Here is a 14,864-nt window from a genome sequence, read left to right on the forward strand (position 1 = left end):
CCTTATTATAAAAACCAGCATGGCCATGATCAGCATGATTTTTGTCGAGAAGTTCATTGCCTTAATGTATATAAATGTGAATGCGCATGTATATGTGGAGAGAGAGAGAGAGAGAGAGAGAGAGAGAGAGAGAGAGTATGTTGGAGTATAGCCTCACACATTGAGAATATGGAGTTAAAATCCAAAGAAGAGCAAGAGAAGAAGAATTAGTTTTAGTTTTCTATTAATTCTGTTATTTTTGTTATTTAAGTTTGTTAGTCTTTAAATACAGTGTAACACTTTGTAAAGATTCATTAAGACTATTTTTCAATTCAATAGTTTTCTCATGCAAGTTTCCTTTTCTCCTCTGTTTCACTTCTCCTTTTCCTTTTATCAAGTTCCTAACTGAGCTTTTGTTCAGTTCTTGACATGGTATCATATTGAAAATTCAATCTTGCTTCCACAAACTCACTTCTTTTCTTCAATTCAATATAATATAGCCCTTATACTCTGTTTCTTGCATTCTTTCTTTGAATTCTTGATATGGATTCTATACAGATTACTCCCATTCCCACTCCTCAAAATCCATCCGATGATTCTTCTACCCCATTTTATCTTCATCCCAGTGATAATCCAAGTGCCCTTTTAGTCTTAGAAATTTTTGTTGGAGACAACTATGTTGCTTGGAGTCGATCCATCACCATAGCCTTGACTGTCAAAAACAAGGTTGCCTTCATTGATGGTTTGATTACTGCTCCCTTTGCTGATCAAGGTTTTGCTCATACAGCTTGGCTGCATGCTAATAATCTGTTTCTTGGTTAATGAATTTTATCTCTAAAGACATAAGGAATAGCTTGCTTTATGTAGCGTTGGCTGTTAATCTCTGGAATGAATTAAAAACCAAATATTTAAGAAGTGATGGACCTAGAGTTTTCCATCTTGAAAGGTCTTTAAGCTACATAAGTCAAGGTTCTTCATCTATTACTGAGTACTTTAGTGCCTTTAAAACTCTTTGGGATGAATATGTCAGTTATAGGCCATTTCCAAAATGCACCTGTGGAAAGATGGCATCTTGTACTTGTGATCTTTTCAATTTCTTGCTGCTTCGACAACAATCTGACTATGTGTTGAAGTTTCTTGTTGGGTTAAATGACTCATATGCCTCAGTTAGGAGTCAATTACTCCTTGTTGTTTCATTGCCTTGCATAGTTAAAGTTTTTTCATTGTTGCTTCAAGAAGAGAGAGTTAAAGGCAGCTTACTAACTCTGCATGTAGTGAAACACATGCATTGTTAGCCAAGCAATTTAATTAGCCACCTGCTCAATCCAAGTTTTCTAAAGACAAGTCCAAGAAGTCTTCATTGTATTGTACTCATTGTGGATACAATGGGCATATAATTGATAAGTGGTTTCAACTGCATGGTTATCCTCTTGGATGGACTGGATCCAAAGGAAAATGAAATTCTCCTTCTGCACATGATGCAATTTCAAATGGAGAGGTCTACATTCAAAACAGTAATGAGGATTCAAGGTTTTCTTTAACTATTGAAGAATTTAAAAAGCTTCTATCACTTGCAAATTCAACCTCCTCTCAAAGTATAGCCTCACCAGCAGCTGTAAATCTTGTTACCAATTCTGAATTTTCTAGTAAACATTTCATTTCTTGTAACTCTGCTTCTTCTACTCATTCTTGTAATTCTTCTTGGATATTGGATGCAACAAATCATATGATCTGTTCACCTCTCCTATATTCCTTCACATCTAAACCAATAACTACTTTTATCAATCTTCCTAATGGCCATAATGTTCCAACCACACATATTGGTACTGTGTGCCTCTCAAACACATTACAACTGCATAATGTAATGTGTGTCTCTAGTTTCTAATTCAACCTATTATCTCTTTCTAAGCTAACCAAAGAGTCTAATATTTCTATATGTTTCTTTCGTTCTTATCGACTTTTACAGGACCAATCAGTGAAGAAGATGATTGAGATTGCATTTGAAAAACAATGGCTCTATTACCTATCTCAAGCTTCTTCAAAAGCTTACTCATGTTCTCAATCTCAGTTGAATTCTTCACCTTCTGTTTCTACCATTACTCACAAATAGTTAGACCTTTGGCACTATAGACTAGGCCATGTCTCTAGTTCGAGATTATCTTCTCTTAGACAAATAGAATCATCAATAACTCTTGATTGTACAAATGTTTGTGAAATATGTCCTTTAGCAAAGCAAAGAAAACTTTCATTTCCTATATCTCAAACTACTTCCAATAAAATGTTTGACTTGATTCATTGTGATATATGGGGTCCATTTGCTACTATTTCTTATTCTGGTTTTAGATTTTTTCTAACTATAGTTGATGATTTCATAAGGTGTACTTGGGTTTACATGCTTTAAGACCAAAGTTGAAGTTTCATCTTTGATTAAAAATTTCTGTAAAATGGTAGTAACACAATTTAATGTTTCTATCAAAACCATAAGATCAGACAATGGATCAGAATTCTTTCTCACCAACTTTTACAATGAAAATGATATTTTACATCAAAGAAGTTGTATAGAAACTCCACAACAAAATGGAGTTGTTGAAAGAAAGCATCAACATTTGTTAAGTACAGCTAGAGCTTTAATGTTTCAAGCAAACATACCTAAACTTTTTTGGAGTGATTGTGTGTTGGCAGCAGCACACATCATAAACTAAATACCAACTCCTCTCTTTAAAAACAAAACACCTTTTGAAATGCTTTTCAAGAAACAACCTAATCTCTCTCATCTTAAAGTCTTTGGTTATCTTTGCTTTGCATCTATACTCACAGCTCATAGACAAAAATTTGATCCAAAAGCTACAAAATGTGTATTCTTAGGCTATCCTTCTGATGTTAAGGGTTACAAGTTAATGGACCTTAACACAAACAAAACATTCATCTCCAAAAATGTTGTGTTCCATGAGACTATTTTTCCTTTTAAAGTCATTCCATCTAATTCTGAAACAAACTCATTTTTATTTCCTCCTTCAGATTTATACTATATATGATCTATCTCATACTAGGTCTCCAGTTAATTCTATTCAGAATCCTTCATCTACCTTGCCTAGCTCTTCTAATGAACTAGCATCATCTATTGACTCAGTTTCTCTCAATGATCAGCACCTTTCCAACACTGATGATGTTTCTCAACAAATTACTTTGCCAAACTCTTCTAATCAACCATCTCCATCTAATGATCAGCAACTTCTTAAAATTGATCCTACTCCTTATCAAATTGGTTCCAACAAACAAGACACCAGAAAATCATCTAGAATTAAACAAACACCCAGTTTTGTGTATGATTATTATTGTGGTACTGCTTCTTCATTTTCAAATGCAAACCATACATCTGCCTCTACTAGTTGTTCTCCTAATAAAGGTAATCTCTATCCCATCTCTTCTTTCCTTTCAGCAAACAGATTATCATTATCTCATAAAACCTTTTTAGCCTCTATTTCAACTTCTCAAGAACTCAAAACCTATAAACAAGCTACTAAATTACTTGAATGGCAAGTTGCTATGAAAAATGAACTTGATACTTTAGAGTTAAATAAAACCTGGAAACTTGTTACTCTACCTAAAAATAAACAAACCATAGGCTGCAAATGAGTATTTTGAATTAAATACAAGACTGATGGAACTATAGAAAGGCACAAAGCCAGATTGATGGCAAAAATCTATACTCAGCAAGAAGGTTTGGACTTCTTTGATACATTTTCTCTAGTAGCTAAAATTACTTCAATTCGAATGCTACTTGCTGTTGCTGCAATTAAAAACTGGCATATTCATAAACTAGATGTGAATAATGCATTTTTACATAGTAAATTGCATGAAGAGGCGTATATGGAATTGCCCCCTTGGTTGATTGTCAAAGAATCTAACAGAGTTTGTAAACTTCTCAAAAGTCTTTATGGTTTAAAGCAGGCATCTCGACAATGGTTTGCTAAACTATCTACTCCTCTTTTCACTTATGGTTTTGTTCAAGGCCATTCTGATTGTTCATTGTTCATTAAGAAATCAGCAACTTCTTTCATAGCATTATTAGTCCATGTAGATGATGTTCTACTGGCTGGTGATAGTTTATAAGAAATTCAGCTGCTCAAATCTTTTCTGCATGATAAGTTCTCCATCAAAAACTTAGGGCAGCTCAAGTACTTCCTTGGTTTGGAAGTGGCTAGATCTAAAAGTGGCATTTCTCTATGCCAAAGGAAGTATGTCTTAGACATACTGCAAGATACTGGTATTATTGGTGCCAAGCCTGCTGCTTTTCCAATGGAGTCTAATCTAAAGCTTACTGCTACTGATTCTGATCTTTATGAAGATCCCTCAGGTTATAGAAGACTCGTTGGAAGATTGTTGTACTTAATAATCACAAGACCTGATCTTGCATATTCTGTTCAAGTTCTTCGTCAGTTTCTTGCCAAACCTGCTATTAGTCACTATCAAGTAGCACTTCGAGTTCTAAGATACTTGAACAAAAGCACTTCATCAGAATTACAGCTCAAAGCTTTTTCAGACAGTGACTGGGTAGGATGTGTTGACACTCGAAGAAGCGTTACAGGTTTTGCAATTTTTCCTTTTATCAAGTTCCTAACTGAGCTTTTGTTCAATTCTTAACAGCGTATGAGCAGATTGGATTCGAGAAAGGATGTGAAGTTACTTACAACAGGGGAGTATATATATATGTATAGGGTTCAGTTCTGGACAGCGTATGAGCAGATTGGGTTCGAGAAAGGATGTGAAGTTACTTACAACAGGGGAGTATATATATATAGGGAAATGTATAGCTAGCTAGGTTCTTCTTGGAGGTCTCTATCAACGGCTATATGAGATTCAAGTAAATGGAAGTTGGCCTGCAATTTGATCCAAAAATTCCAAATGTAAGAAAGAATTTAAGAAAAAGGAGAAGAAACGGAAGACGGGTACATAGGTATTTCTTGATTGACGAATATAGATGCATTGTAGTAGGCGTACGTTTAGGAAATTACTTAATACCCTTGATCACCCAAATAGGGGAAAATTGTTTGAATTTGAAAAGCATCTCATCTCATCTCATCTCATTATTACAATTTTTCTAAATTTCCACACAAAATATAATAAATAATTCAACTTTTTCAAATCTCAAAACAATAATACCAATATTTTATTCAATTTTTATTTTTAATCTAAAATCATCTCATCTCATCTTTTAATCCAAACTACTTTGCCTAGCTAGAATTCCTAGGCTATATATATTTGGCCACTAAAATCGCATTCATGTGGTCCTCAGATACTTATTTTATAAACACAATATCACTTACGCGTATATTGCTTAGAAAATTTCTACTCATGATCATCCCTATACTACACACTTAATTTTCTTTTATCTTTTTATTTTTTTCCATTTACAAGTGTGTGGCGTAAATGTGATGAGTATAAGAACTCTTGTTGCTTATTGATTTATATATATATATATATATTCGATCGACATGCTACTAAATATACATTAGATAACATAAATAAGAATAATGCTAGATATAGTTATGGGATGTGCAAGCGCTGTGTATTTTATAATTAAAAAATAATTTTTTTTATATGAGTTAGATATTTTTTTATTTTTTTAAAAATGAGTATGCAACACTTGCAAACTTTATGACTGTAAATATCATTTATTAACTTTAATTTCTCAAGCTTCACAAACGTCATAAATTCAAAACAAACAATAGAAACTTACACTTCTTAAAATGTATATATAGGACGTATCAAGGTTTTCTTAAGTTTAAACAATAAATAGCTTGAGAGTTTCAAATAAGATAGATAAATACATAAAGTGAACCTTATAAAATTTATTATATATTTAAGATTGCTCAAAATATTCATTATGCAAATAGCTATTAAGAAATATTATAGAATTGAGAAATTCAATTCTCAAGCTTGTGTCTAAAACACATGACCTACTAAAGTGTTTATATGTATAACATAATTTGATTTAAAAGATAAATTTTACTGTTTAAATAATATAAATTATGTGATTTACACACTAACTTAATAATATAATAATTTTATAAAATTTATTTCATATATCTATTTCTCTCGTAACTTCATCCTTCGTAAATTTAAGGGATATTTTTGAATGGAGGCTAGCTACGTTTACATGCATGAGGAAGGCAAAGCCTATTGCCCACATGGATATCTAATAGAAAGGCCTTTGAATTGATCGTTGTTAGCATTAGAATCAGTTACAAAAGCACTCAAAAAGTTAAAAGAGTTTTGCAAAGCAACATATGGATTTGATTTGCATTGCACGTCTCTTTTTGGCGAGAGTTTTGACTTGGAGGCGATGGATCTGCTGTTCTGTCAGCTGGGAGTCCAAGTCATCCGGCGGGAGGTTCGGCTGTTTTGCAGTGAAAATCAAAGCAACTCGGTCAAGTCCACGAATTTTGCTGACTCATAAAATTAAAATAGTGGGCGATCACAATATCTGTGAGGGACTTGTCGGCTGGTAATTTTGATACCCCCAAGCCCATCCTCTAATTTTTTTCTCTAATCCGGCCCAAAACTTGAAAATTCTGCGGGCAAGTAAGATGAATCTAGATCTGGTAGAGACCAGGTTATATAACCGGTTGTCTGTAACTGGGTCGATCTTATTTTCAAACAATACAAAAATTAATTCCATTTTTTTAAATTTTAATATAAAAATAATATATAAAAATTATATTATAATAGTATTTTAATTTTATAATTTTTTTATTGAGTTTTTTTATTTTTCTTCTCTCAAAACTCCATAAAAAATCTTTAATTTTTAAGATAATGAAGTGTTCCAATAGGCTGGAGGTTTGTAGGCACTACACAAGTGACCGGAAATTGAGTCTTCATTCTTTCGTGTCACGCTCTATTTAGTATTAATTTACTAAAATTAAGCTGTTAATTCTTTTTTAAGATAGATTTATGATTTACTGTTTTTAAAGTTTAATGTCTTTTCAACTAATAACAACTTAGAGACCAATAACAAAAATTACCTAACAAATATATATATATATCATGTATAGTAATGGTAAATAGTGTATCTTACTTCGTTTTTATCTCTCGTATTCGTATGTTAAGCCTAAATTTTCAAATCTTAATATCTTATGTAGTTCGAAAAATAGAAAAATATTATATGGAATATAAAATGTTTTTTTTTTTTTTTGTTTCTTATCATTCTTATTATTTTTATTTTTATCTTCTAATGTGATAGAATAAAATTATTATCCCAAAATAAAATAAAATAAAACAAAATAAAAATTAATTTTATAATAATTACTAAAATATTATTAAAATTGAAAAATAAAAAGAAAGAAGAAGCCGAGCATAGGTACACAAAGGTTAACTTTCTCACTCACTCGCCAATTGCTGAATTTCATTTAATAAGAATTCATTTGATTGCATGTAAAGAAAGTTAACCTTTCTGCATCCACAATGTAAATGTCAAAAAGACGACCAGTTCAACCCGAAATTAATTTTGGCTACTTGGAAATGCTAGTAATTCACATTTTTCCTGTTTCCAGCAAAGGAAAGTGCATACAAGCTTTAGCTCTAGAGTATGTATGGGCTAGGCTTGCATAATGTTTGTCAAAACTGGGTCCGGCAAAGCTGGTGACTCATCCGATTGCCTCTAGCAAGATTTCGTTCTCTACAAGGTCCTAACACTCGCTTTTAAAAGGTCAAAAAAGATTATTCTGAGTAACAGAATATGGTCAGATTGTTTTATTGCTATTCAAGCAATTCAAAGTAGGTTACCTATTTCAATAAGAAAAGCACATATTCCTCCCAACCAAGTACTACTTAACAAAAGTTTTAGGCCATGAAATCAATGTCCAACAAACTACTCTTTGTTGGATCCTGAATAATCGGGTAGTTTCATACAACATTGCCAATTTCTGTGCAACTAGAATGCAATGGACTCTCCAGCCACCGATCATTCATATGGTAGAAGCATATTGTTGAAAAGAGTGGGACTTACGTCTCATGTGCGGCCTAAATCGAGTGTGAGATCCACATGCCACCGCACCAAAAAGAGCTTGCCACCACCACACACAACATTTTTGAGATCAGAGACCTTGAATCTCTTAAATCCGACCAACCTCCACTCTCCTAGTATGGCGCATGGTCTTCACACGCCCCCACAATTCTTGGCAATCACTTGCCAACGATTCAACACTTCTTTCGCTTGCTATCTTCCTATATTATTGCTCCTCTTAATCATGGATCGTGAGAAAAATGTAGTTAAAGTCTCCCCCAGTCAATCCAGATCAGCAACATGTAGCACATATCTATTCAGTACTAGAACTCTCGGTCATAGTATGACAATCTATTTATCGAACTATATCACAACCATTTCAAGGGGCTTCCCCTAGTGGGAAAATGGTAGAGGTCAAATCATTGGCCCCAGATCTTCTTCTCCATTTTTTTTCGTCGTATTTTTTTAGCTGTTTGGGATAAATGTTGAGGCTTCCTACCCTGTTATCATGTGACGTCTAATTCAAATAAAAAAAAAAAAAAAAAGTGACTCTCCTAATTCATGTGACGTCTAGAGGTTGTCATGCACGGTGCTCTACCCACTTCTTGTTACCATGCTATATATATATATATAAATATATTTCTATTATATATGGTTGTTTCATTATTAGCAACAGTGGAGCGATCGAGAAGGTCCATTGCGTACCGAAGCATTACATCTTCAACTCTTTATGCCAAGAAGTATATTCGTCATCGCGAAAAAAGTATAAAAATGCACCACGCGTAACTTTACATACGTACGTACTTTAATTAAAACGATAGGATGCACCGCGCGTACGTAACGTACCTTAATTAATACGTACGTTTACATGCATATGTACGCACCTACGTTTACATACGTAAATGCACCGCGCTTCCGTTTAACATCGAGAAAAATCTTAAGTAGCATATATACTGCAATATTGAATATTTAATAACAATACTGATAATTCAAATTACAAATTTGAATATCCGATGAAAACTGATCACAAATTCACAGCAAGATGAAATTAAGTACCCACATCATGTCACCAAGTCATCAATAAATAGCTACTTAAGATTTAAATTAGCGGAAAAGAAATAAGCATATATATAAATGAGTTCTAGAACATTAATCTTTGTTTGAATATATGAATTATTTAGTCAACGACATTGAATGCTCAATGAATATTATCAATCTATTTTATCAATGCGATCACATGCATGGCGCTTATGTTTTTACCATTAATTAATTAATTCCCAATTAAATTGAGTTCTGACAAGAACTTTAGAAATCTTGAGTCCCTGATCCATTTAGATCACAAAGCTAGGTAAAGAAAATAATAATCATTAATCAATAACGGGCAAAGCCCTCCAAATATCGATGATTGTTCGCCATTAGTGTTATTAATTCACACGCACGCATTAACAAATTCATAATATAAAACTACATATGTAATGAACTACTTTGCAGGTATATATAGGAAGCCAGCTCCATATGCAGCCATGCAACTGATCCTGAATGCTGTGGAGTTGAATTCTTTCATCATTTACGCATAGCTACACATCCCGTACACACATAAACTCCCTTTCTTGCACTTGTTGCCGCAGCTTCCGCAATGCTTTCTGTCGGACCTGGGGTTCACACACTGACCTTTGCAGCAAAGCTCGGAGTACTTGCATTTCTTCCCACATTTCCCACAGTTGAGTCTGTCTGTCATCACATTAACGCATTTCTTCTTACAGCAATCCGGCCCCGTGCTGCCCTTGGCACGACAAACCCTAGGGTACTTGTCGCAAGTCATAGGGACCCGAGGTTTGATCTCAGACAGAAAGCGGAGGGAGCCTCCTCGAAGAGAAGTTAGTTCTCGGCCAGTTTCAGCCGGAGAAAGATCAGAAGTTTCATCATTATAAGTAGTTTCATTGTCTTCCTCAAGAGACAATTCATCGCGAGATGGTATTGCTGAAAGAGAAATAGCGGCCAAAGCCATAAGAATGGCCAGCACTAAACATGTCTTTAGAGACTTCATGTTTCGTGGCTATGTGTACGTGTTTGCTTAGAAAGGAATAGAGAATTTCAATCAGAATGAACTAAATGTGAATGAATGAAATGCGGAGAAAAAAAGATTGAAGAGAATTTGAATATGCTTTGGATGGGAAAGAATGGAGGGAGGGAAAGAGGTATTTATAGAGAAGATTGGAGGCCGATAAAGGTAGGCGTGTTGGGTTGGAAAAAGTGTAAAATATTGTATATTCTAATACCGTTTACTGATAGTGGGGTGGTCTAATTCAACGGCCACATGCATGAGATTCAAGTAAACGAAGGTTAGGCTTCGGAAGAAATATTAAACGAAAAATTAGGCGAGAATATTAGAGAAGAAGCTGCAGAAATGAGATATGAGGTCCAGGCGGTTAGGTGCGTAAATTGATCATTATCCTGTCCTTTAGGAGCAATTCAATGAGCTGGAGCATTGGATTGATTTTCTTTGGTTTCCATAATGCTGGCAATGGTAATAATCAATAAGCTAGCTAAGCCACACATGTTCATCATTAGATCAGCTCGATCCGGGTTTAATATTTATTTAAAAAGTCAACTTTTGAGTATCATAACTATTTTAAACAATTGACATAATTTAAAGAATACGAAACGATATTTACCTGTACCTTTGTATACGTACAGTACCTTTCCTATATATATATATATAGTATATATAGTGTAGTCATTATATATATATAGAAAAATATTTTAGTCACAAAAATATTACATAAAAATAATATCATAAGTTGATATGGTCTGATGTGATTCGTCATATTATAAAATTATTTTTATTATAAAATAGTTCGATACGAAATCAAGTCAATTTATAAAAAAATTTTTAATAATTTTTTTTATACATGTAAAATTATTGTTTTATATATATATATATATATACATGCGTGTGAGATAGATTTGGTATATTACATAGATATGCAGTAGTCTATGCATGGGTCTCTTAGAAACAGGGTTCAATCCGGCCATCGCTACTAGAAATAGTATTTCTGTTACTAGAAAGTAAAACACTCATCCTTAATCTGTCAATTTTCATCGTTGCTGTCGTTAATTGTACGGATCATGATTAAGTTAAAAAGGTAATTAAGAACCCCCGGAGTACGTGCAACCTGATTGGCAACGCACGCCAGTCTTGCCCGATCAGTTGAATTTTTCATTTATCTTGTTCAAAGCCAGTACGAGAGAAAAAGCAAGTTTCATGCCCTTGTTTTCTGCGGACCAAAAACTCGTTTCACATGCAAGCACGTACTTCGCTGGCCGGCTAATTAAGGGTCTTTTTAATTAATATATATTATTAATTAATATATCATAATATATTATTTAAAAATTATTTGATTGTAAGCGATTTTAGTTATCAATACGCGCACACATCTAACATGATTGGTCAGAAAATTAAATTTTAATAAAAATTATGCTAATTTAAATTTTAAATATAAAAACAGCAGTATTAATACGCAAATTAATATACAAATTTACTTATACGTAACAAAACTCTTATTTTAATTAATGTTTACGGTTGACTATTTTTTAATATTATTACAATTGATCGTGGCAAGATCAAAAGCATGAAGCTGGTGGATGTCAAGATCTTGTACGTATTTGATTTCTTCTAAAACTACTCGAGTGTGCATGCCTTGTTTAGTTATATCCCACCAACCCTGCAAGGAAATCGACAGAAGAGAGAAGCAAATCATCATTAGTACGTAATTACTTCCCATGATTGACGGACCACCTTTAATATATTACATCTAATAGGAATATACATTTTCACATACACTCAGGTACGGTGTGTACGTGTGAGCTGTATATTAATACGCTTCCATGAAGCTGGTTACATTTTGCATGTAGGAATGTGACTGTGGGAGCTAATACTAGTTAAATTATGCATTATGAGATCTATGTTAATAATATAATATAAATAATTAAATTTATTTGTTTCTATTAAGTTAGGTTTTTGAGATATAAGTAATGATTTTACATGAAAATGATCAGTTTTAGCGGTACAAAATTACCATTCATTTAATTATATAGAATTATAAAAGATCAATTGTAAATTAATCATTCTCCATGAAGGCATATATGTTCTCTTATATCCTTCATTAAAAGGACTTGATCCATCTTCGTTCAAATATGGTTGCACACAAGTTATAAGCTCAACATGCTAAGCATATATGTTCCTAATATGGTTGTTTGGTCCCAGATTTCATAGTTTCAGTTAATCTTTGGGCTGATACAGATATGTATTAATACTTTTGCTGATGAATAAAGTGGTTTGGATTAATTTCTATCAATATATATATATGGTATAAGATTGCAAACAGTACTATATACAAAGGTCAAAATTAAATTAGTTTAAGAACGTCCCGATCGAGGAATATTATAATTCCATCCATATCATGATCAGAAAAACCGGTACAGAAGCACTTCCATGGAGTATATATTTTGACCTTAATAATTTTGTTATATATTTAAAAAATAATATGATTCTCAGCATTGACAATGTGATCTTAATTTAACCAAATACGTACTTGTCACTTTAATTCCCAACAAATCTTCTTTAAATATATATATATATTTAAAAATATTGTAGTTGTTACGGCTAAACTTGTCAATAATTATATAGAATGTTTTAGCCTTAAATTAATATTAACAGAAGCAAATGGAAATTTGTACACAGCTAGAAAATACCACGTCGAATCTACGTAATAGTTTAGTCACATGAAAGGTGGTCAATAGACCATATTTCAGTGGCAGTTGTGGCGGCTTTATTTTTTAAATGATAGTGCTAACCACCGCTTGAGCTTCCGTTAGGTTAAAATTTTTTTTTTTTTTTTATACTTTTTTTCACATCATTTTTTTATATGTTTTTAAATATTTAAAAAATATAAAAATTTTACAATAATATTAAATAATTTTTACTTAATCACTAAAAAAAAACTAAGAATAGTAACGCTCAACGGGATCCTCCAGCGGGAGTTCTAACATTTTCCTTTTTTAAAATATGCTTTAACCATAGATTTTGGTGACCCCACCGGCTTATCAGAGCTGTTTCCAGAAGAATTATAAGGACATTAATGCTGCAAGTACTTTAATAAGGCATATGTTTTTGTGAAGCTTTGCTTGTGACGAGGGTTACCACATTGCCTTCATGAATATGTAAAAGAAAGTACTAAACCAAAAAAAGACTTTTTTAAAGAGTTTTGGCGAACACTTGTGTTATATTTTATATTGATTAATAATGATAAGTGTATATATTCACACTACAATAAAAATTATTTTTTGGAATGAAATTGCTTTGGGACGAATTGGAAATCGTCCCAAAAAGTGAGATTTTGGAACGAAATTTGAATTTCGTTCTAAAATAATGACGGAATGCTAGACCGTTTGAACGCGTTCGAACACTATTCTTAGGGACGAAATTTTTTGTCCCAAATAAGTTAACCGTTCGACCATTAATGATTAACCATTCGAACGTTTAATTGTTACCGTTTGAACGTAATATTGGCGCGATAGGCAAAATTATTTTGGAGAGAAATTGACAAACCGTTCGAACGGTAAATTATAAACGTTCGAATGATGCATATTTACCGTTCAAACGTTATTTGAATCGTTCGAACGTGGTACCGTTCGAACGGTAAATTAATACTGTTCGAACGTATTAACTGAAAATTAATACTCTTCCCTAATTAATACAAATTTCATGATAATAAATATTATTTAAATGCAATATTTGGTATTAATTATATTAAATATAATAATTAATTCAATTATAATATATTTTAACTGTTAAATATATTAAATGCAATATATTTAATGCGCTTATATATTATTAAACACTATATATTATATTTATAATTTTTTATATATATAGTATATATTATATTATATTTAATTAAAATATATTATACTATTGAATATTATATAGTATATAGTATAAGTTATATTATATAGTATAATTAATATAATATAGACTACTATATACATGAAACTATGTTCATGTATTTATATAACATATATATTATATGTGATATTAACTAATATATATATATTTAATAGTATATGTATTACATGACTTGTTTAGTATATTTTTCATATTATATTACAGTTATAGGCTAATTAGATGACATTCTCTATTCTAGCACTATAAATGACACTATATATACTCAATTTTAGTTTTTGTATCATTATAATACACTCTAATTGCTAGTAGTATAGATGACACTATATATAATAGTAGATATCCTATTATTAAATAATATTATAATAATAATATAATATAATAAACACTATATATATATATGCATGTGATACATATAACCCTATGCTATGATACCATATATATGTTATATATAATAGGTTAATATATGTACTTGACTATAATACCAGATGTAATATGATATTTTATACTATATATGATACTAAACTATATAATATATGTTTGATTATATATTATATAGTTATATTACTATGTCTCTAAACTATAGTATATTTACAAGTTATTATATTTAAATGTATAGTGCAAAAAAAATACAATAAACAACATTTTAATTTGACGTTTGAACGATTTAAAATAACCGTTCAAACGTATAAGAAAACGTTCGAACGGTAATTTTCACGTTCGAACGTTTAATTAGAGGGGGAAAATTTTCCTGCTGATCTATTTGACGTTCGAACGTTCATTAAATAACCGTTCGAACGTCAATGTTCTACATTTACACGACAGAATCTTACAATCTCGCACTCGTTCCAGTCGACTTCCAATCGCTCCCACGCTCATTTTCTTCCAACCAACGCCATTATTCTTCAATCCAGC

At 32.0% G+C, this 14,864-nt stretch overlaps 1 protein-coding gene across 1 annotated transcript; it reads right to left on the bottom strand.

Moving 5' to 3' along the window:
• Nucleotides 1–9,288: 9,288 nt before the first annotated feature.
• On the bottom strand, nucleotides 9,289–10,144 carry LOC122277523 (stigma-specific STIG1-like protein 1). Its single transcript, XM_043087528.1, has one exon. The coding sequence runs from the start codon at nucleotides 10,029–10,031 to the stop codon at nucleotides 9,552–9,554; it is 480 nt and encodes a 159-aa protein (XP_042943462.1). The 5' UTR covers nucleotides 10,032–10,144; the 3' UTR covers nucleotides 9,289–9,551.
• Between the last annotated feature and the right edge of the window lie 4,720 nt (nucleotides 10,145–14,864).

Source organism: Carya illinoinensis, chromosome 9, assembly GCF_018687715.1.
Source record: "Carya illinoinensis cultivar Pawnee chromosome 9, C.illinoinensisPawnee_v1, whole genome shotgun sequence".
NCBI lineage: Eukaryota > Viridiplantae > Streptophyta > Magnoliopsida > Fagales > Juglandaceae > Carya > Carya illinoinensis.